This window comes from Pteropus alecto, unplaced genomic scaffold (genome assembly GCF_000325575.1).
Source record: "Pteropus alecto unplaced genomic scaffold, ASM32557v1 scaffold45, whole genome shotgun sequence".
Taxonomy (NCBI): Eukaryota; Metazoa; Chordata; class Mammalia; order Chiroptera; family Pteropodidae; genus Pteropus; species Pteropus alecto.
This window is the reverse complement of record NW_006442491.1, coordinates 36,680,374-36,693,792: the sequence shown is the minus strand read 5'-3', so window position 1 is coordinate 36,693,792 and position 13,419 is coordinate 36,680,374. Positions and strand designations below refer to the sequence as shown.

The following is a 13,419-nucleotide window of genomic DNA, read 5'->3' as shown; positions in this document are numbered from 1 at the left end:
CATCCCGGCTGTCCGTCCCCCCGGCAGCCGAGCCCCGCCTCCCAGAGGCAGCTGCCGTTTTCCTGTTATTGGACATCTTTTCAGAGATGCTCTCTGGGTGTTTAAGCTTCCACTTTCCTTCCTCGCTTTTCTCCCGCAGATAGTGGCAGAGTCTAGCTGTCATTTCGTCACCTTGCCTTTTCCCACCTGACAGCTTATGTTGGAGGCTGGTCCGTTTGCCATTGAAAGCGGTGGCGTGTGTGCGCGTGCAGTGAGCGAGCCTCTGCCACCCGCTCACTTCAGAGCCTCAGTTCCTGTCTCCCGTACGCAGTCATGAGGGCCTGGGCCGTCAGGTTGTTGAGATGAAAGGAGTTAATACGGGACCAGTTTACAAATGGTGCCTTAACCCACATAGGAACCCGCCCAGCCGTCTTATTAGAATGTGGATTCTGATTCAGCCAGTCTGGGGCGGAGCCTCAGCATCTGCATTTCCAGGCGGCCCCAGGCCGTCCAGAGGCTGCTGGTCCCTGGGCCAGGCTTTGAGTCCCAAGGCTGAGAACAGGACCTGGCTCAAGGTCCTAAATGAGAGCCGCTGTTATTGTTGTTGTTGCTAGTGTCATTGTTGCCACCGAGAGTGACTTACCCAGCCCCCCCGGGATGGGCAGCCGGGCGTTCTCCCGCCTTCTGCTCTTAGAAACACGGCTACCATGGAAAACCTCAGTGCACACGTCCCTGTCCACTCAAGAGCCTGTAGCTCCAGGAGAAATGCCAGCTGGTGACACTGTTGTTGTGGTTTTCATCGACATTCTTAACTTGCCCTCCTTCGAGGCCATTCCATTCGCGCCCGGCCAGCGACCCGTGAGGGCTCCTGATCGCCGGTCTTCGTCCACACAGGTTCTCAATCTCTTTGCCAACCCGATCGATGACAAACTAATCGGGATCCTGTCACGCCTCTTTGCCTCCCTCTGTCAGGTGCGAGGCTGAGCCCTTCGCGTGCCTTCCCTGAGCTCCGTCTCCGGGCGCCCTCTGCCCATCGTTCGATCGCGTGTGGTTCTCTCTCCTCTTTACGTTTTTTTCTTTACATTTTAGGGACGTTTGGCCCTTTGCGCTCTGAGCTGCAGACCAGTTCTCAGCTTTTAGTTTTTACTGTGGTTAATGCTGGGTTTTGCCGAGTCGATTCAGACAACGCAGCTGAACGTTGTAACCTTCTCCTGCATTGCTCCCCAAACTTCAGAAATTAGTCACCCAAGCCATGAGCCATATGCAAGGGGACCACAGAGTTCAGGACCACGCTTGTCTCGTTTCCAGGCCGGTCTTCTTTCTACTCATGGTCCCCAACCTCCCCATTCCTCTTCCCCGCTGCCCACGCCCCCTGACACTTAAAGGGGGTCCTCGAAGGTGCTGGATTTTTCCATCGTTTTATACTGGGCTGACAAACTATGCCCGGTGGACCAAATTCGGCACGCAGACTTTTTTGGTGTGGCCTGTGAGCTAAGAATAGTTTTCACATTTTAAATTTCACATTTGAAATCGTTGAGAAAAATCAAAAGAATATTTTGTGACATATAAAATTATATGCAATTCCCACATCAGCGTCTTAGCACACGGCCACACCCATTGGTTGATGTATTGTCTAGGCCCGTTTTCGTGTATAAGAGCAAAGTTAAGTAGTGTTCACAGAAACCGTAGGGCCCATAAAGCTGAAAATATTTATTATTGTTCAAAATATTATTTATAGAACGAGTTTGCAACCCTGCTGTATCCCAGCATTTCTCAAACTGCGTTCTGTGACGTGTCAGTGGGCGTCCCAGGGCAAAGAGAAAGAGATCACGATCAGTAACTGAGAAAGCCGGTGGATAAACAAAACCCATATCTGCAGAACTTATCAGGGCTTTTATTTTGCTGATGCCCATCGCCAATCTCCTGTCGGGGAATATGGCGCAGAGGGATGCCGAACTTCTTTGGCAATAGAATCATTCTACTCTTCTTTGTCCTTCAAAGCCCTTGTGTAGCTTCCCGGGGGTGAGGTAGAGCTGAGGCTAAGGCAAACTTGACTCTTTAGAGTGACCATGTCCTTGGATTTGACCCCAGTGGAGCCTGTGCTGCCATGGCTCCGGTGACCCAGATTTGGGTTTTCTCTTAAGTGACACTCAACTCAGTTACCTCTAGGGTCAGGTTTGCCATCATCTTGCTCCCCAAAAGTCAGGGTCTTTGTGCCCCTTCGCCTCCGGCTTCTGCCCCGACCCCAGGCTGTGGATAAGGCTCAGCACTTACTGAAGCGGCAGAGCCTGATGGGTAGAGCGTGGGCTCAGGAGCCAGTCAGACTCCCCAGGTTCAAATCCCAGCTCTGCTGTTTCTAGCCACGTGAGCCAGGGTGAGTCACGTAATGTCCCTCATCTGGAAAATGGGGTTAATAATAGTTTCCACCTCCCAGGGTGGTTGCGAAGGATTAGATGAGCTCATGCAAGTGAAGAGCTTAATTGCCCAACATGTGGTAGCTCCTTTGCTCAGCACAAATTAAGTGCTTTATGTCACTGTCCCCTGTAATCCTCGCCATTACCCGGTGAGCTAGATGCTATCATTACCATCCCATGGTACAGGTGAGGAAACCGAGGCCCCCGAGAGGTGACAGCTCCACATTCGGGCAGCTGCCTGGGGACCCCCCTCCGTCGTGGGGAGTGTAGCCTAGTGCTCGCAAGATGCTCCCTAGAGTCAGGACAAGGCTTAGACGCTGTACCCCGGACTCGGGGCCCATCCTCTTCCCTCCCAGTGGGCACTGGGGGCTGGGCACCCGGCCCGTCCAGGTGCTCTGCATGCCTGTTGGTGTGGTCGCCTGGGTCAGGGAAGGGGAGAAGTTTACCAGCTGGCCAATTAGGCGTGTAACTTTTTGGACCTTTTGGGGATGAGGTAAGGAGCGAGTGAGCCCAGCGTTTCTGAGACCTTGGGCTCTTGGTTTTCCTGCCACAGTGGTCCTTCGGCACGGCGTCCATCGAATCCCCAGGGAGGCACGGTGAGCGTGTGTTGTCCTGGGCTGTATCCCAGACCCACGGATGGATGAGTCCCAGGGTGGGCCCAGGAACCTGCTTTCTCTCACAAGCTCCTTGGGTAGCTTGGGGCCTGGCCCATGATAACAGTCTGGCCTCATGCCGTGCCCTGGGTTTTTTGGGGTACACCATTAATAATATGGTACTGGGCTGTCTGGCACCCTTCAGGTTCTGGGTCTAAACTTTTTCCTGTTAGATGTCTACACTGGTGAAAGACCAGCGGGGCCTGCTGGGAGGTCTGTGGACTCCAGAGTGTGTTTGCTGGGCAGCCTGGTGCCCACGCACTGCGTGACAGCCTGGTCCCTGCTCCAGGACCTTCTGTCAGCATAGCATAAAGTGTGAGCATCGTGGCCTCACACAGCACCTGCATGAGCCGAGGCCCTGGGGGGCGGCACCTGTGCCCACCTGGGAGGGGAGGAGATGGGGCACTGAGTCAGGGTGCAGCATCCAGTCCTTGTCCGAACTTAGGCAGCCTCCTGCGCCACTGGGTAGCTGCTGGAATCTGGAGCCCTGTCACCTGTCAGGGCCTCCGTTTCCTTACCTGTCCAGTGACACGTTGGTGACAGCGATGCGGGCGAGCCCCCGCATGCATCCTAGGGAGGCACAGACATCACAGACCTTAGGTCTGGCACGAGGTGAGCCCCTGCTCACCTGGTCTCCAAATGCTGCCCAGGACCACCCAGGAAGCAAGTGTCTGTTCCTTCTTCCTCTAGCTGAGGCCCTCCTGCTAGTCACCCCGCGGAGCGGCACAGCGGGACCTCCGCTTGGGGTGTGCCTGTGCGAGTGGGGGAGAAGGCCATAAACCCCCGGGCACCTGAGGCTCATCCGGGACCACCTGGGGAGCGTCATCTCATCTCCAGGACGGGATGCTGTGGGAAGGAGGGCTGGCGTCTGCTGGCTTTCCCTTAGTACGGAGAGACGAGAGGCAGCCCCTCCCCTTCCCAAGCCACGCGGGCTGTACCCCACCCCACCCACAGGCGGGTGAGAGAGGAGAGGGAAAAGTGGGGGGATCCTGACACATTCCAGCCCCATGGGAGTGGGCAGCTAGCCAGCTGACGGGGGGCCGTCCAGGCGGTGTTGGGGACAGCTGAGCCCGCACCGCAGGCCCGGCTCCATGCTCGGGCTCCTGTGCAGGCCCCGCAGTGGGACAGGCTAGCGGCTCCTGCACAGACTTCGGTGCCCGAGGCAGCCTCGTGTGATCTCTAGGTGCCCGGTCCCTTCATCAGTCCCACGGGTTTAATCGTGGCTGGCAGGAAGACAAGAGTGAGTCATGCACCGTGCCGAGCCCTGGGCCCCGCGCCCTGTCTGTGCCTGTGCGTGTTAGTTAGATAGTCTTCCTGCTGCTGCCGTTGGCGGTGTGTTGGTCTCACGATGGCCCTGCCCAGCAGCACCGTAGTTACTGTCAGCATCTTCCAGGTGAGGACGCCGAGGCCGAGAAGGCCAAGGAACTGGACCAGAGTCACCAGTGCAGAGTACACCTGGACGTCCCCACACGTTCTGACCTCAGCCCGTCTCTCTTTGCCGGAAAGCCTTCCAAGAATGTGGTCGCCAGGGACCAGACCCTGGGGCCGTGTGTAATTAATGAGCCCCTGCTGGGTACACGGCCAGACAGACAGAAGCCCGGGAGCCGCCAGCATCCTGGCTCCTTCCTGACCGTTCTTGCCGCATCCGCTTCCCTGGAGAGGGAAAATTTGAAAAAGCCCAGAAGATAGTGGGCTTCCCTCGGCTCCGATCGAAGGAGGCTGCACCTCAGAAGTGGCCGGGGCTGCATCTCACTTACATGGGCTCCTCCCTCCAAAAAAATATTAAATTTGTGATTTGTGACAGTGTTGGCACAAAGACGAATATAATCCCGGCTCGATTAAAAACTGAAACATTGTCTCCGACCCTAAATAGTTCATGTTTTGTCTTTTGAGATTAAGAGACGTTAAAACATTTTCACAGGTCCCTGAAAGTACCGTGGGCCTGGGCACCATGCTTGACGGGCAGGTCGGCCCTGGGCCCTGCATCCCAGACTGGGGAGTGATGCTGAATTCTCCCTGTCCCAGCACCTGGCTGCTAAAACCAGCTACCTACAGTCAACAGCCTCTTCGCCTGTTGGAAGGACATTTATTCGGTCAACAGCATTTGCATGTACCTACGGTGTGTCAGAGACTGTTTAGGCACTGGGGCTACGGCTGGAACAGAACAAGGCTTTTGCTGTCACGCTGCTTACGTTCCTGTAGGAGGAGGCAGAGTGTGAAGGGACCAGTTGCTGGGTCAGGGGTGAGGCCGTGAGGACGAGCTCTGAGTTCCGAGGACAGCTCAGGAGGGCTTCCTGCAGCTCCCCAGATCAATACGCTCGGTGTCCCCGGCCGCCTGCCAGGCTGGCCACGGGCAGCTGAAGACCACTCTGGGCTGGAGTGGTCTTTCATCCTTGCAGACATCAAAGCACCTGGTCATTTGCTCCCAAGATGAGACTCCAGCATCTTGTCCTAGTTTGCAGGGCCCTGCTCGTCTTCCTGGTTCCACAGAAGAAATAATTTGGAGGCTCCGATCCCAGAAGATGACCTGGCAGCCTCATTTCCCCATCTCACACCTCCTCCTGGTGGGCCTCCAGCTGCTGCCCGACATCCCCTGAGCTCCCAGACCAGGAGGCCCCCTTCTCCCTTGTCCAGCCCATCTCCGCCTCCTGAGTCGGACACACCCGTGTTCTGCGTGTCCATGTGCTAAGAGCCGCAGGCTCCTCTCTTCAGGGGCGAGAGCCGTGTTCCTTTTCTTGATCATCCAAGTGGGACGGATGGGATTGCAGGGCATTTAAGGGGTCGAGGGCATACGCTGTCCAAGTGTGATGCTCTTGCTGCAGCAGCTGGGGCTGGGCTGGGGATGGACCATTTGCCCAGGGTGGCCGTGGAGGCCAAGCCCGTAAGCCGAAGCTGGTGAGCCACCCGCCCCCAGCTCAGCTGGCTCCACGGGGCCCGTGCCTCGTGATCACTGCACATCCTGTTGTCCAGAAGCCCGAGCAACAGAGAAGAGAAGAGGCCTCGGTGACCCGGAGGCTGGGATCGGTCCTCCCAGGGCTGGGCGGACAGTGATGGCCGGCGTGGTTGGGTAACTGTGGCCAGGCAGATGTCACGAGCGTTAACTGGTCTCGCTTGTCACTTGGGCCTTGCTCCATCAAGAGAAGTGGCTAGAATTAATGTGTTTTGCACAATTAGTGAGGAACATTCTTATGCTGTGGGCCTCCTGGGGGCAGCCAATGGCCTTGGGCCTGGAAAACAAAGACGCCACAAGAAAACCGAGATGCCGCCCTGTCTGTGGGTGGGTTACGTCCCCTCCTTTCCCAAGAGGCCCCATTTGTGCTCCGTGCCTGCCCCTGGGGGCCTCCTGAGCTGGGCCTGCTGATTCTGCTCATGCCACAGGTCCCTGTCCTCAACTCGGAGTCCCGTGTCCTTCCCAGGCCTGCATCTACACCGCCGCCCACCTGGCTCACCTCTTGGAAGGCCTTGCTCCATGCGCCTCAGGGTAGCCGTCCTGCCTGTGAGGCCCGGGAGGCGGCCCATCCAAGCCCAGAGATCTCTCCCTTCCTCGTTTTCCCTGACGCCCACCTGGGCTCGTGATGGTTTGGCGTCAAGTGCGCAGGCTCTGTCAGCCGGTCCGGGGCGTGGCCTCCGTCCCCTCCCTCCCTGGCAGTGGATCCTGAATGGATGGCTTCCTGCCTGCGACCTCACCTTCCCCATCTGTAAATGCAAGATCAAAGGTCCTGTCCACGGAACAGAGTCAGCCCAGCCTCAGGTCAGAGCAAACGCTCAGAAATGGCTGTTTTATCTTTGTTGAGAACCAATAACACCAACTCAATATCGGGAATACTTCCATTGGCAAACGATGACAATAGGGTGCCTTATCTCATGGGGACACGGGTGGTTTCCTTTACAAGGCTGGAAGTACGACTCAATATCGGGAATACTTCCATTGGCAAACGATGTTTTCCTTTACAAGGCTGGAAGTACATGGAGTGGAGCAGGGTAGAGAGGAGGTCAGTGAACTTCTCCCGTCCAGCACCAGGTAGTAAATGGTTTAGGCTGCGTGGGTCGGACGTTCTGTCAGCTCCTCGACTGCCGTCATGACAGACCGTGTGTGGACGAACGCACATGGCTGCATTCCAACAAAACCGTCTGCAAGGATGGACAGCGGGCCGCTGTCCGCAGGCCCTGGGGTCGGAGTGTCAGCAGCAGCTAAGACGTGTTCCCTCCTGGCCTCACCACGTTGTGTGTGCTGGTGTCGTATCCTGAGGGTCAGCACAGCCCAGTTGGGACGACGGCTGCTTCCACGTCCCTGAGCCTGGAGGAAGAGGCAGGTGGACTGGATGAAGGCTGTCTCTTCCCGTCTGGCCTTCGTAGGGAGGAAGACATTTCTGAGAAGCCACAGCAGCCATCCTGGAAGGAGCTTCCGGCGAGGCTAGGAAGGGTCTAATTGGCAGCCTCCTCGGGTGGAAGAGACCAGGGACCAGGGCCATGGCAGCGGGGTCTATAGCCAGCGCCCTCGGCCTCACCGACCGCTCCTAGGACTGGGCCTTCACTTGGCTCTGGGGTGAGGGCAGAGCCTGCTCGGACAGCTCCCTGGACTCGTCAGGTGAAGATTCACGACAACAGATGGACAACTGGAGTGGGAAATAGGCCACACAACCGACTTCACTCCTGCTTTAGTAGCCTGCTCGGACAGCTCCCTGGACTCGTCAGGTGATGATTCACGAACAGATGGACAACTAGAGTGGGAAACAGGCCACACAACCGACTTCGCTCCTGCTTTAGACACAGAAATGAAAGCGTAGGTCCACACAAGAACCTGTGGATGTGTCTCATGGTTGTCACGATGCCCAGACTGGAAGCAGTCCAGCTGTCCTCCCCCACGCCAGTGGCCCCACGGCCTGCACACATCCATACTGCCGAACCCTGCTCAGCTACACAGAGGAACGAGCTGCTGACCCCCACAACACTGGGTGGGGGTGAATCTCAGAGACAGGCTGGTTGAAATGAGCCAAGGCAAAAACTGGGGGCGTTTACTCAGATGAAATGCCCAGAAAACGCAGAGCTGGAGCAGCCCAGGTCAGGAGCAGCGCCAGGCTGAGAGGGGGCAGGGTGTGGCCAGCAGATCCGCACCTTGGCACTGCTCCCACGTTTGGACCGGACCTTCATCTGCTGTGGGGCCGTCCTGTGTGCTATAGGGTGGTGAGCAGCATCTCTGGCTTCGGCCCGCTCAGCACCAGTAGCGTCCCTCTCCCAAGCTGTGACAATCAATGTCTCCAGACATTACCACGTGTCCCCTGGGTCCCAGAATCACCTCTGGGATAGAAGGGCATTCTTTCAGGGAAGAAACCAGTGAGTTCACTGCCTTGGGTGGGCCGACACCTCCCCATCACTTTGCTGCTGCCTGCAGAGGCATCAGCTATAATCAGACACCAGGAAAACCTTTCTGTCCTAACTTAGGGATCACCTCTTGGCAGATAAAATACAGTTAAATTTGAATTTCAGGTAAATAGCAAATAATTGCTTAACAATTATTTGGCTTCCTACATGTTGCAAACATTATTCATTTGTCTGAAATTCAGATTTAACTGGGTGTCCTGTATTTTTGTGTGCAAAATCTGGCAGCTCTATTCTTGGAAAAATCTTCAGGTATTTTTTTTTTAACTTATTAAACCTTGGCTACTATATAAATTTTTTTCAACTCTGCTAGAGGTACAAAGCTATGTTAGAATGTTATGTCTGCCTAGATCAATGAACTCATCTACCTCAGACCCTCTGCCTAGTGCATTTGGCCGGCTCCCTATTCAGTAAGACTTGCGCTGGACACGTAAATACAAATGATCAAAACAAACGCTTACATGTGCTAAGTAAAGTCTATATATTGTAACATCAAAAAATGAGAAGCAGTTCCTCTCCCAGCCAACCCACGTGTCCTCTTTTCCAGTACAATCTTCCTTGACCCTTTTGGGGAGTATTAGAACAAAAATGAACTTCATGTATGAACGAACTTGCCCACATATGTTCACATGCACTTTAAATTTCCTTCCTGCCACGTGTCATCACACTGACACCATGCGTAGCCCCTCACTTCGGGGCTGATCTGCGGGGACCTTTCTTCCTGGGGCCCCACGAGAGCCAGGGCCTGTCTCGTTGCTGTCACGACCCCCCCAGGGCGCAAAGCCGTGCTGGCTTGGAGGCTGCAGCGGGCGTACTGGTACCTGAGCCGTTCCAGTGGCTGGTCGCCGCTTCACGCCGCGCCCCCGAATTGAATCATCCTGTCTGGACAAGACCCACGTAGTCTCTCGGGTTTTGCAGTTAAAGACTTGGCCGCAGCAATTATCTTTGCCCCAGTGGCCCCTCACCACAGAATTCTGGCCACTCCCCTCGGCTGAAGCCTCCGTGGCTGCTGTCACACCTAGAACACGGTCCAAGCCGCCGCCGAGGCCCCCAGTGACCCGGCCTCACCCCGGCGGCCCCTCACTCTCTCTGGCATGACTGCCCTCCTCGCCGTCCCTCAAACGCAACACGCACGTCCCCGCTCCTGCACTCGGCATCTGCTGCTCCCTCTGCCGGGAGTGCACCTCCCCCAGGACCCCAAGGCTGAGTGGCCTTCCCTGACCAGTGCCCCCTTGTCCCCGAGCATACCTCCGTCTCTGGTCAGCTCCCGGGGTAACCGCTGCACCCACTCTTAGCCCAGTGCCTGGCCCACAGCGGGTGCTCCATAAATAGCTGCCGAACGAACTAATAAGTGACTAGATGAGGTGGTGGTTCAAGCCCGGGGCGCGACCTGCATGCCCGACTGCGGGAGAGGATGAGTTGAGGTCCAGCGGCTTCCAGGTGACAGCCCTCCGCGGCCGCAAGGGAGAGGCCGGTGTGCTCCCTGACGTGGGACGGTGTCCACGGCAAAATGCGTTAAAGCCAGGTTTGCGTGAAACAGCAAGGCGTGATCCCAGTCCTGAGGGCCCGCACGCGCGCTCCGGCGTGTCTGCGTGCGTGGTGGGCGGCTACACCGTGCGGCCCTAGAAGGACCCCGTGCGTAGTTCGATAGCTTTGCTGTCGCTGTCGTGAACTCGGTTCTTAATGACGTGTGGCCATTTCACTCTGCACCAGGCCCTGCGGATTCCGTGACCTGTCCTGGTGCCCGGGGATGGCCGGGCGACCGGCCCCCCAAATCGACCCTCTGTGTAGGAGCTCCAGGGGACTCTGCACCTTGCTCTGTTTGCAGTCCCCAGGTAGCGTTTATAACCCCACCACCCCGAGAAGCAACCCCCGGGGTGGTGGTTTAGGATGTGGGCCCCGGGCCGAGGGGGCTCCCAAGCTCGGGTGTGGTCCCTGCGCCATGTTGGGCGACCTTGACCCCATTCGGCAGTGGCGTACGGGGCGGCCCAGGGAGGAGACGCAGCATGTTTGCTGCACAAGGACAAGCTGGCGTCCTGGCTTCCGGCGACCAGCGTGCGCATCGTGGCTCCTCCGCTGCCCGGCCCCAGGCCTTAACCGCGGAGCCTGATTTCTCCTCGCAGCGTGAGGTCACGGGGTCCGCCCGTGGGGCTGTGCTGTGGGTTAGGTGGGCTGTGAGCGCTTCCTCTGCTGGCGGCATGGGAGGCATCCGTGCCTGCAGAAAACGGTCATCAGGAGCCCATGAGTGCCAGGCATCCTCGTCAAAACCTGGCACCGGGGTCTGGGCGGTGCATCTTCCCTAACTCCCCTCTGTTTGGCACTTAAAAAAAGTCGAGATAGAAAGCACACAACATAAAACGCATCGTTTTAAAGTGTGCGATTTGGTGATTTTTCTTATATTCACATTATCGTGCAGTTACCCCACTGTCTAATTCGAGAACATTTCCAGCACCCCGAAAAGAAATTTTCTGTTCAATAACACTCACCCTTCCATTATCTTCTCTCCCCGAGCCGCTGGCAACCGCTCATCTACTCGGTGTCTATGGATTTACCTATTCTGGACATTGCTGATGAATGAAATCCTACAACATGTGATGTTTTACAACGGGTCTCTTTCACTTGACATCACGTTTTCAAGGTTCGTCCACGTAGCAGGTGTCAGTACCTTGTTCCTCCCTAGGCGACTAGCATTCGACTGCATGGTCCCCGTGTTCTGTTTCTCTCTCCCTCTGCTGACGGACGTTTGGGTCGTTTGCACTTTTTGACTGTTGGGAATCGTGCCGCCGTGAACGGGTTTTCGTGAGAACCTCTTCTCTTAGGCGGGTGCCTAGGAGTGGGATCGCTGGGTCGTGTGAGAACTCTGTTTGACTTTTTAAAGAACTGCCAGGTGGTTCTGCAGAGTGTCTGCCCATTTTCATAGTCGCGCCAGCGTTGTCGGAGGGTCCCGGCTTCTCAGCGGCCCTCCGGCCCTCGTTTACAGCCCGCCTTCGTCCTGGGCACCTTAGAACGAAGGGACACCTCGTCGCAGTTTTCTGCGTTCCCAGCTCTTGTCGAAGGCGAATGTCCGCCGCATTGTCCTTCAGCTTTTAGGCTGGAAACTTCCTCTTTTCTCAAACGCAGTGAAAGAAGGACAGTGACCCACACCCGCCTCCAGGCCCCTGCTCTGGGCCATGCCCAGGATGGCTCGTTACCAGGTTCCTTAGTCCTCGGGCCTCGAAGGAAAGGGCGAGGACAACCCCCAAACAGCAGCTCGGACTCGATAATCAAGGGCTTTATTTGTCTTGGCGGTTGGGACGAGAAATGAGCTTCAGGGCCAGTTTGATCCAGCGGCTCAGTGATGACGGCAGAGACAGCCCGTGTGTCCCTCTGCTCCGCTTCCCCCTGGGCCGCCGCTCGAAAGCGCGATCCGCTCGTCACTGCACGATGGCTGTTTCCAGAGCTCCATCTGTCCCTCTTCCTTCAGTCCTGCTCAGGGAGAGAGAAGGTTGCTTCTGGATGCTAGAGTGGCAAGTTTCTTTTCCAGAAACGTCCAGGATGCCTCTCCTCCATTCGTTCATGGGCTGAATTAGGTCATGTGTCCGTACCTGAACCCATTCGCCAAGCGTGGCTAAGTGTTAGGCCACCGGCCCCACCCAAGGGCCAGGGTGGGGTCGGCTAAGGCACAGCTGCCGGAATGAAAATCGGGCTGGGTTCCGGGAAGAGGGCGCCTAGGTGAGGTGAAAGGCGTCACTCCCATTTTACAGATGAGGAAATGAAGGCCCCGTCTGCAGCATCACCTGTCTCGGCCCAAGCAGGCCAAGCGGGCGGGTCAGCGGCGGGTCTGGGTGCAGACCCCCTACTCTCCACTCCGTTGCCCGTCTCTTCGCCGCGGGGGCGGGGCCCTGGGCCTGGCTGTGCCGACAGCTGCGCAGACCCCCACGCTCGGTGGCGCGGTGGCCGCGTGCAGCGTTGGATCGCCGTATCTGGAGCAGCATCGCGTTTTCAGGCGAGGCATTTTTATTTTGCCCTAAAAGCCTTCCAGGGGGGAACGCAAATCCTAGGGGCTCAGTTTTAATAGTTCCTTTTATAGAACCGTTCCAATTACAGATGGGTGAACTCGGGGAAACCCTGCTAAAGAATGCAGGAGAGCGAACCTTAGAGGGGTTAATTTAAGGGAAAATAACAGTGGATGGGGAGTTCGGGCTTTGAAATCCTCGCTGTTAAAACACCGAAGCGAGCCCCCTGGTGCTGGCCTGGCCCTCGGGGGGCCGGGTCTCCTGACCTCCGCCGTCTGGGGGGCTCCAGGCGAAGTTGATTCCAGATGTGGATGGGCCCCGGGCCTCCAGAAGCACCACTTTCGTTGGCCTCTGACCCCTGTCACCGAACTCGGAGGCGTCATGTCTGTCGCGGTTACACGGTGTGACCCGGGTTCAGACTGGGTTCCCTCGCTCTCAGGCTGGGCGTCCTCAAGCAGCTTATTCGGCCCTCGTGAGCTGGTCTGTCGCGAGTGGGCTGTCCTCGTCCTGTCCCTCGCTTTTTATCTTTGGAACTCTTATCACCACCGGACACGACATTAAATACATACTGGCCAGGGGCCGCTTGTTGTCCGAGCCCACAGCCCGTGCTCCGCCCATCCCACCGGACCCCCGGGCAGAGCACAGGGCACGGCGACTGTCCCCACGTCCAACCAGCTTGCAGATTCTTCCTGTTCCTTCCTCTCCGGGTGCTTCTGTGCCGCCTCTGCCCCCTGCCCCCGACCTCTCAGCGGCGGGGAGGCGCCCGGGCTCCGCCCTCACGTCGCTTGTCCAGTCTCCGCGCCAGCCCGGCCACCGCCTGCCTCAGTGTTTATGGAGCACTTTCCCCGTGCAAAGCTCTGCTCTGAGGAGCACCCACGCGCTGAGTGACAGAGGCAGGACTTGAACCCAGGAATGCTGGCCCAGGGCCAGACCATCTCAGCTCCAAGTCCCAGCCTGGGCCTGACCTCTGATCCCGGCACGTGGGACTCCTCACTCGCT

General features: G+C 57.2%; 1 protein-coding gene across 2 annotated transcripts in view; it reads left to right on the top strand.

The window, feature by feature from the left end:
* The window catches only part of BMP7 (bone morphogenetic protein 7), a 79,474-nt gene that overhangs the window by 54,215 nt on the left and 11,840 nt on the right, over positions 1–13,419 (top strand). The window contains exon 4 of one of the 2 annotated variants that reach the window (XM_015597172.2): positions 4,440–6,893. The exons of the other annotated variant lie outside the window; for it this stretch is intronic. Within the exon in view, the coding sequence (XP_015452658.1) occupies positions 4,440–4,735 (296 nt within the window). The 3' untranslated portion in view covers positions 4,736–6,893. Of the gene's footprint in view, positions 1–4,439; positions 6,894–13,419 lie in introns of those variants that run through there. 2 annotated transcript variants of the gene reach the window in all.